This window comes from Gadus chalcogrammus, chromosome 16, assembly GCF_026213295.1.
Source record: "Gadus chalcogrammus isolate NIFS_2021 chromosome 16, NIFS_Gcha_1.0, whole genome shotgun sequence".
Classification (NCBI taxonomy): domain Eukaryota; kingdom Metazoa; phylum Chordata; class Actinopteri; order Gadiformes; family Gadidae; genus Gadus; species Gadus chalcogrammus.
The window spans coordinates 2,779,969-2,789,780 of NC_079427.1; the positions used below are offsets into that span (position 1 = coordinate 2,779,969).

At 46.6% G+C, this 9,812-nt stretch overlaps 1 protein-coding gene across 1 annotated transcript; it reads right to left on the reverse strand.

The window, feature by feature from the left end:
• Positions 1-1,242: 1,242 nt before the first annotated feature.
• Positions 1,243-5,605, reverse strand: LOC130406727 (zinc finger MYM-type protein 1-like). Its single transcript, XM_056612414.1, has 3 exons — positions 3,771-5,605; positions 3,158-3,467; positions 1,243-1,527 (listed from the first exon to the last, which is right to left on the reverse strand). Exons 1-3 carry the CDS (start codon positions 5,363-5,365, stop codon positions 1,243-1,245), a joined length of 2,190 nt encoding a protein of 729 aa, XP_056468389.1. The 5' UTR covers positions 5,366-5,605.
• Positions 5,606-9,812: the final 4,207 nt, after the last annotated feature.

The following is a 9,812-nucleotide window of genomic DNA, read 5'->3' on the forward strand; positions in this document are numbered from 1 at the left end:
ATTTAAAATCCTGCGTTTCATTCCGCACACCTTGCGAAGCGACGCTGATGTGGTGGTGCAGCTCTGCTGTGCTTTAGTGAATCCAGAATCCATTGAGGATCTACGATTCATTTGGATAAGTAAGTTTCAGTTTGCAGAGCCCACCACAGTGAAATAAAATGTACTTGAATTTGGTGTTTGAATCGCTTTCAGCAGAATAAAAAAAAACACAACAAATTATATCACTAAATTAAGGTATAATTACCTTCATTATACCCATTGTTCTCCTTCGATGTTTTGGATCATTAGCGTCCCTGTTCCAAGGTACCGTCATCCTGATGAAGGTAGAAGGACTTCTCCTGCACTGAGAGCCAGTGGCGGCTCCTGACATTTTTTTCAGGTGGTGCAATTTCCCCCCGTTATGTCCATAAGTACCATAAAAGTCCATAGGATTGAGGTATATTTGTCTAGGTAGCAAGACCATTTCCCTAACTTGTTAGTGCATATAAATGCAGGTATCAGATATCAATTAAGCAGGCTGACAGTTTACCAAAAGACCAAAGGAGAGACTCAATTGCAGAGAGGCAGACAAGGGAAGTCAAGTTCAAATGTTTTACTGAGTCAAAAAGGTGCTTGAACAAAGGCACGATGGTAGACCAGCAAGATACAAAAAGAAGGATGTCCAAAATATTTTGCCACAGTTCAAAATGCTCAGTAGGTAGCAGTAAAAAAGTCACAATGGAAAAATATCAAAGAATATCCAACATCCACAAGTAAGCTTCTTCTCAAAAATAAAAAAAGGTCACAGTCTTAGCAAGGTGTAAACATTCAGAGTCCAAAAAGACAACAGAGTACAAGAGAAACATCAATTTACAAGTCAAGTGATCTGCAGGTGACAATCCCAAGACTGAGCACTGGCAAAGAAACTGATGAGGCATTTGAAGGGAAACTAAATGAGGTACATGTGATAAGCAATTTGCTGAACAAGGTCTACTCTAAAAGAAAACATGACTCACTAACCTCACACTGAAATATTCAAGCATGGCAATGTTATACTGCAATTGAAAAAAGCAACCTTAACACTGCTTTGTTTCATACAAAATACACAACAGGTGAAAAGAGCTTGATATTGTTACTGGGAGAAAGACGGGGGGGGGGGGAAGAGAGAGAGAGAGAGAGAGAGAGAGAGAGAGAGAGAGAGAGAGAGAGAGAGAGAGAGAGAGAGAGAGAGAGAGAGAGAGAGAGAGAGAGAGAGAGAGAGAATCACTTGTACTGGAATTTGCTGCGTCTCTCTTTTAATGCAGCAAAGCAGTCAATGACTCTCTCATTGAAGTCAGGCATGCTAAGGACAAGTTTCCGTTCCATTGAAAGCATGGCCAGGGCGTTAAGACGTTCCTGGCCCATGGAGTTGCGCAGGAAGGTCTTTATCCTCTTCAAAGTTGAGAAGCATCTCTCTGCTTCAGAGGTGGTCATGGGTGTGGTGATAATGATGTTCAACAGAGCAACAGTCTCTGAGAACGTGTCCTGTAGGTTGTAGGACATGAGCAGCTGGTAAAGTGCCAGTGCACCACAACATCCCTTAAACTCTGGGTTTTCGTAGATGAGGGAGAGCTCCAGTGGCGGCGCCAGAAATAATTTGTTGCAGTTGCTTAACAGTTGCTGTATGAATTCAAGAGGTTGCTGGTCAAAAAAAAAAAACCTTGATCAAAACACCTGAATTTGGCAGAGACACGGCCGGGAAGACATTTTCGGCACGGGTTGGGGTGGTTGCGGTCCCGTACGAGGCAAGTTTACAGTACAGTAACAACACAGACTAATCGCACCACTGTGATTGAGTGTGATCGTATCATTTGACAGTTCAACGTGCGCTATCTTTCTCCCTCTCCCTCACACACGCACAGACATAAAGACGTAAAGACATAGAACAATATAGAGGAAGATCTTTAAGAAGGCCAACATGAAAATAGCCCAGCGGCATGTACACATTCACTGCTAGTCCAGGTGGCACTGCGGCCACACGATAACAAACATAGTTCAATCAACAGCCCGTCAGCAGTCCCCCAACTACAAGGTTAGCTGTCCTGTCAATAGTGGTGAATTGCACATCTCAGACCCACCGTCGCCACGGTACATTCCAAAGCATTCACATTAGTTGCGCGATACGTCTCAAATGTAGGCCTATGTGGAACATTAATACAATAGTTGCTATTATTGTTGATACTATTATACTTCATAATACTTCTATTAAGGGCGGATCATACCAGGCTACGATAAACCCATCCTTTGGCATGAGCCAAACCTATAATCTAGTTCTACTTCAAAACAAATCACATGGGCCCCAAGTCAACATGCTGCGACGGGCAAACTTAATAACCAAACGGCCTACCTTAAATCGATGTCTTGATCACAGGACTTCTTGCAATATTCCACTTTATCCATACGGTAACACACCAACATTGCTAGCAACCATGTGATAACATTGTATTGCTAATTCAGAACTGTGTAGGCTACAATATTTTCTTCAGTTTCTTGACCTCAGCATAACCCCCCTCCGAACAACTACCAAGTCCAACACAAGTCTGGCTATTAACGAGCCCATCCTCAGCCTCGCCATCGCGAGTCGTGTTTGAACTTGATTTCTTTCGAAATAGTAAAAACTTGTCCATATTTTTTAAGCGCCAACGAGCCGGCAACGAACATCTCTGACTGATAATCTCGCCGCGAGATGTCCGCATATTTGAAATGTTATTTATTTTTCGTAAGACTATGCTATTAATGAAATTATTGTTTCATGTACATTAAATAATAATTAATTAATATTGTACATATTGCTTGGGATAGTTTGTGTTAATTGTGCGTATGTTTTTTTTTAATCTGTTCATGTCACTTACAGAGTGTGCGCATGCCCAACGCTCGGGAACTGGATTTGAACGACAGTCACGGCCCTGAAATTTTGACGCTACTCACTTATGCACTTAATCTGGTGATTCATATGACAGGATTGGTCGGTATGGTGACGGGTACCGCATTCGGCCATAGGTTTAGTTGAACTTATTTAATACCATTTTACGGAAAAAGGCATTATTTCAAATATGTTGTTTGAGTTTGTCAAAAAATCAGGGGTTGCTCTGGGGTTTCTGAGCAATTGCTTGGGGTTGCTATAGCAACGGCAAGCAACGGCAAGCAACCGCTTGGCGCCGCCCCTGGAGAGCTCTGTGTGCAGCTTTGCTTGATCCAGCATGGGGTATGCCTTCACAGTGGCATGCAGCGCTTCGGTTGGAAATGAATGGCAGTACCTTCCAAACAGATCTCCTTGCAGTAAGGTGGCACTAACTAGGTGGTCGGTGAAGGAAAACCGCTCCTTGCAGTGAGCCAAGATGGTGTCACAGATCTCTTTAGCCATCCTCTGCTTTTCTTCCTCTCCCAACGCTGTCCTTGATCGTTTGGCAGCTGGTTCTCCCTGGACCTGCTGAAGTGAGGGGGAGCCCCTGAGAAAATACACAACATTTGTTGTTAGTTGGGCCATTTGCTGTTGTGTAGTCTACATGCTACAGGCTGTTTATCCATTTGAAACAGCATTATTTCACTGTATCCTTTTAACAACATAAAACACACACAGAACTCTTTAGTTCACAACTTTTCTTTAGTATTGCAAAGGATTTTAAGCTAGTGCAGTCATTTCAACAAACTAGACTACACCACAGAGGCTACATTTAATTAATCATTATTGGCATAATTTAATTAATCATTATTGGTACAACATAGTTATCAATATATTCTTATAATCTTACCTTATGGCCTGCACACTGCTTGTGAACCTCTGGAGGGCCCGCTGGATGAGTACTGCATCGATGTCCTTCTGCTGGAGTTGCTGGTACAGGATGTCCACATGGGGCATGATGTTGTGAAAAACGCTCAAGAAAAAAACGAAGTCTTCATCTTGCAGCATTCGGATGAACCCAGATGCCTCTCTCACTGTTGGTTGGTCAAATGATGTCTTGATGGTTTCGAAACATTCAATGAGGTCGGCTCGATTCTCACTGACAGTGTTGACGATCCTGCTGTTGAAATTCCATCTTGTAGCTGAAGCCCTCGGCAGTCTCCGGGCGACGACCTGATCGAGAATGCTGGTCCTCTTGGGTGAACGGGAAAAAAAACTCGAAATCCCACTCAGCTCAGAGAAAAAAACCTTCACTTTGCTTATGTTGGATGTGGCTTGCTGCATGATCAGGTTCAGTTGGTGTGCGTAACAATGCACATAATGTGCATTTTTGAAGTGTTCACGCACCTTTTGCTGCACACCAGCCTTCTCTCCCCTCATCACACTGGCACCATCATACGCTTGAGCGATTAGTTTCTCTCTCTCGTCGTCGGAAAACAGACTGTTCAGTCGCTCCAGGATCACATTCGCTATAGAGGTCGCCGTTGACTCGGTGAGGGGAAGAAACTCAAAAAAACGTTCATGCACTGCATACTTGCCGTCGATGTATCGGAGAACAAGAACCAGCTGGGTCTGCGTGCTGACATCGGTGGTCTCGTCAGCCTGGATGGCTACAAACTTCGCAGCCTTCACCTCCTCGACAATCCGTTCCTTCACCACACCCAGCATACACCCCAGCAGTTCGTTTTGAATCGTCTTGGATGTGCCCTTGAAGACACTTGCCGTTTTCAGGTGCTCATCAAACACCTCATCCAACTGTGCCACAAAATCGACAAGGCCCCGAAAAATACCAGGGTTGGCGGAGCCCTCGGTTTCGTCTCTGCCTCGCAAAGCTAGCTCAAAAATGCCGCAAAACTTCACACACTGGATGAGCCGATTGAGTATGTGGCGGTTCTTGCTCACCTCATCGTTGTGACGAAGCACTGCTAGCCGATACCCCTCATCCAGCTGTGTAGCAATGTTCACTCTCCCTAAAGCTGAAAACTTCAGACAGCTGTCCATGTGTTTTTTTGCCTTCTCGTGCTTTTTAACTTTGTCCGACAGATGTTGCATATCCGTTACCCCTTTTATTGTCCACGCTGTACCGTCTGCCGTGTTGTTTTCTGGGTGGAAGAGAAGGCAGGGGTAGCAAAAAAGAGCATTGGCTACATCACAGCCGGCTAGCCAGGTTTTTCTGTCGTACCAGTTATTTTTAAAAGATCGTGTGTAGGCCTTCTCCCCTTTCGTTGACACTTGCTTGATGTTTAAATCAGGTCTAGGGGGTCCTAGTTGTTTTATCGCTTCCTTCTCCGCATTAGTACGACGACTAAAGGGCACTTCTCTCAGAGATACTACAGTATTGCACTTGACACTCGCCATCTTCTTCGTAGAATGTTCATGTTCCCGCGGGTTAGCAACAGACAGATGACGTAAGCACGTCGTTTGTGCGAGCACATAAACCCTCATAGAAAATGTATTGGGGGCATGATTTTTGAAAAAAACGGACGTACCATGAATGTCAATGGGAGAGTTCTGGTGCAAATTTGGGCTTGACAGAAATCGCCCCAAATGGGCGTGGCAACACCAGGCGCGACCTTAATCTGATTGGACAATGACATATACAACCAGTTTGCATACAGCAGATTAATCACCCGCCTTAACAACTAGATAAAAAAAAACAAAAAAACTCTGTTTGGTAGTGCGTCGCACAAATCGCCCCTATGAAGGAACCGCCACTGCTCAATACTCAAAATCCTCGCGGCGCGGAGGGCGTGTGGCCCGGCCCCTACGACTGTAGGCAAAGTCAGGAGGTGCGGGAGGAGGCGTGACATCGTCCATCACATCCTCTTGTTGGGCGGGGCGGGGGGCAGCGACGACCCCCAGATTCTCTGCCGCCGCCGCCCACAGCTCCGAAGTAAACTGCGGGCCACGGTCAGAGGAGAGGTCAGCAGGAGTGCCGTAGCGGGGGAGACCCACACCGCGATGAACGCCCGGGCCAGGTCGGGGGCTGTCGTTGAGGAGAGCGGGACTGCCTCCGGCCAGCGCGTCATCCTGTCCACCATGGTGAAGAGGTAAGTGAAGCCATGCGAGGGGGGTAGGGGTCCCACCAGGTCCACGTTGACATGGTCGAACCTCGGCTCGGGCACCGAGAAGTGTTCCAGGGGGGCCTTGACATGGCGATGCACCTTGGCGCGTTGACAGGCAGTGCAAGTGTCGACCCAGGCCCTCACATCTCTCTTGAGCCCGTGCCAGATGAACTTCTCTGACACCAGCCGTGAGGACGGTTTCCTACCTGGGCGAGACAAGCCGTGTACCGCCTCGAAGACGGGGCGTCTCCAGTTGGCGGGGACTACAGGCCTTGGCTGACCCGTGGATACGTCGCACAGGAGCTTGGCAAGGTGTATACGTGAGTGAGTGAGTGAGAGAGAGAGCGCGAGCAGGAACGTGAGTAAGAAGAGAAACCGTCAGTGGGGGCTGAACAGAGAGGTGAGAGAGAGAGAGAGAGAGAGAGAATTTGCACTGTACTGAATAGATTATTTGTGTGCTTGGATGTATGAATATAACCTGTGGCCCATTAATGACCCCTGTTTTGGAACAAATCATAGAACCACCAATGGGGTCGGTGACTCTGTGGTTCTGTATGTCGCGTCAACCTTGGAGGGGGGGGGGCCGTGTTGGGGGCCGTGTTGGCTCAGGACAGGGAAGGGCTGGAGAGAGTGCTGGTGTATGCTAGTCAGTCGCTGGCTCCCACCGAAAAGTGATGGTGTACATTCGACAGAGAGTTATGGGCTGTGGTGTGGGCTGTACGCCAGTTCAGACACTACATTGGATCAGCCGCCTTCACCATTATAACTGACCATAAGCCTCTGCTGGGTCTTCGCAGCATGTCGATTGACAAGGACCCCACATGACCCTTTTATCTGGGTCATGCAGCACAAAGAGGGTCAGCAGCATGTCAATGCTGATGCTCTCTCAAGGCGGCCTCAAAACCCAGGGTCTGGTGTGGTGAATCACACCCATCAGGAGACAGCTGCTCAGGTGAATTCTGTAGGCTCAGACACGGAGCCATTGGTTCCCCGGTCAGACATTTTGTCATCTCCGCCATCTGCTGTGGATCCCCTGCACCTCTGACCTCACCACAGGGCAGCAAGTGGACACAGACAGTGAGTCTGACATGTCTTTCATGCATGCACTTTCACATGACGGGACTGGAATAAGAGAGCCGATCCTGACACAAGTGCAGTGTTTCAATGGATTGAGGGGAGTAGTTCTCGACCACCGCGGGGGGCACATGAAAGGTAGCTCTCGGTCATGTTGGAAATTATGGACTGAATATCCCCGCCTTGCTGTAGAAAACGGACTGCTCTGCCGGACAGTGAAATCTTCCCGCACGGGGGGTGACGTGTCAGGTGGTCGTGCCCTCCTCGCTGGTCCCTGATGTGCTGCAGCACCTACACGGGGGTCCTGCCTCGGCACACTTTTCTGCAGAGCGAGTATGGGAACGGACAAGGCAAACTTGTTATTGGCCCTCTATGTTTAAAGATAATCAACAGTGGTGCGAGCAGTGCATCCCATGCCAAACCCGCAAAGCCCCAGCGCCCAAGCATAGGGCGCCGATGGGGGGTTCTCAAGCTACTCTACCATTTCAGAGAGTGGCGAACAGGGTAACAGATATGTATCGGTGGTAGAAGACTACTTTACCAAATATGTAAATCTGTATGCTCTTCCTAACCAAACAGCCCAGTCGGTAACACAGTGTTTGTTAGAGGATTATGTTTTAGTGCATGGTATTCCAGAAGCTGTTCACAGTGATCAAGGTCGGCAGTTTGAAGCAGAGATTGTGCAAAGACTGTAAATGTTTAGGGATTAACACGACACGCACCACCCCCTATAATCCCAATGGTGCCATCCCAGGTATCATCAGATTTACCTTCTTCCCATGCAGACTTTGTGGCCTCTTTGGCAGGGAGACTGGAGATGGCGTTTGGTGGTGCCAGACAGAGCGGTGTCCAAGCACACGAGAAACAAAAGCTGTACTACGACGGAGCCGTCCGTCACACACCATATGCAGTAGGGGATTTAGTGTGGCTTCATGATCCCACAGAGGACCGTATGAAATTGGCTCCCCACTGGAAGGGACCACACCGGGTCCTGGCTGTGTTGGGCTCTCAAGGAGAACTGGGGCTTACCCATCGGTTTGCCTGTCCTTTGGACTCTGACGCACAGACACAGGTAGTCCATTACGACAGACTGAAACGTTACACATTGCCACTGCTCGCTGGCTTGTCAAGTTGCCCTCCCACTTCCCCTCTTCATGCCCAACCACGGCAGGGCGAGGGACCCTCCTATGGGGACTGGACAGCTGAGGAGCCCCTCGTTGCTGGGGGCACAGGGCTGCCACCACAGACTGTATCCCGTTCAGGAAGAGCTGCGAGACAGCCAGTTCATTTCAAGGACTTTATCAGTTATAGTTAACCGGTTCATTCCAATGCAAACAGGGTGTCTAACAATGTGTGGTATTATATCTGAACTACGAATGTGGGTTGACATGCTGTTTGAATGTTGGTTTGTTATTATTTCTGTGGAGCAGAACGTAAATGTTGTACCGCAAATGTTTTAATTGAGATAATTGTGGTGATTATTTTGGTTTATTATTTTGGCAAAACAGCTATTTTGATTAGGAATAGTGGGTAGGATGCTCTGTGTTTATGGTTAAGGGTATAGTGTAACTGCTGTACCCGTACCGCCAAGAACACACACAGGCTGGATTGGATGATGGTTCTTTATGTGGTAGCTGTAATGAGGTAGATGCGCACACACAATATATGATTTATCACTTTCACCGGATCCGACATCCCAAGCAGAGAGCTGGAAAACTGGTCAAGTACATCACATCTTGACATTCTACGGTTACAGGAAATGCATTAGCATTTCAAGATGTGACTTAATACAATATAATGATTTTTAACAGAATTCTTTTTAACATGTGATCGTATAGTGGTTTTATCATAACAATACAATATATTCTTAACTTATTTCTTTAACAAACATCATCCTTTTATTATATATTTGTGAAATAGAAAAGTAAGAAAAAAATACAATAGAAAAATGCAAAATGCAAAACGCAACATTAGATAAATAATTAAACTATGTAACGGCACCCCTTAGTGGTGCCTATCAAATTTTACAGGCCACGTGGCGTCGTGTGGAACATGGCGGACAAAATGAACGAAACGTAACTTCATGGCACATTTAACACACATAGTTAGCAGAGAGCTGGAAAACTGGAAGCGCATCCGGTTTGCGATCATATATATAGATTTAGGCTGCGTTCACATCTAGCGTTTTTTTAAATCTGCCAGCGCTTGTTTTACATTATATTCCTATGGAGCAGAGCGTTTCTGGAAAAAGTCACGGCCGTTTTATTAAACGCCTCGCCCAGCGTTTTTTTTCTGCCATACGGAGCGTTGAAAAAAGTTCAACTTTCAGGAAGAAAGCGCCCGACGTCAGGTGTCTTTTTGGCAACTGACCAATCACAAGCGGAACATTGAGACTTTGTCACGAAGGAAACTGAACCGTCAAAACAAGAAACAATGGCGGACAAATCACTCGGGAAAGTGCCGGTGGAGCGATTAATAATTTAAATTACAGAACATGTCGAGATCTACGACATGTCTAATGGGCTCCAGCCTGGATACGTAGTAGGCGAGTAACGTCGGGTCTAGAATGGGTTCGTTGCTAGGCGATGGAAAAAACACTCTCGGCGCTTACAGGACAAAAAACGCTGCCAGCTTTTTTTTTTTTTTTTTTTTTTAAACTGTCGGCTCAAATTTTCCCTATTACAAAAAACGCTAGATGTGAACGCGGCCTTAAAGGTAACAGTAGATGGCGCAATTAAACTGATTGCAGGACA

Coding starts and splice junctions, on each gene's coding strand:
- LOC130406727 (XM_056612414.1), bottom strand. CDS start 5,365: ATGAGGGTTTATGTGCTCGCACAAACGACGTGCTTACGTCATCTGTCT. Junction 3,468..3,770: donor AGCAGTGTGCAGGCCATAAG/GTAAGATTATAA, acceptor GTATTTTCTCAG/GGGCTCCCCCTCACTTCAGC. Junction 1,528..3,157: donor GCGCCAAGCGGTTGCTTGCC/GTTGCTTGCCGT, acceptor GCACTTTACCAG/CTGCTCATGTCCTACAACCT.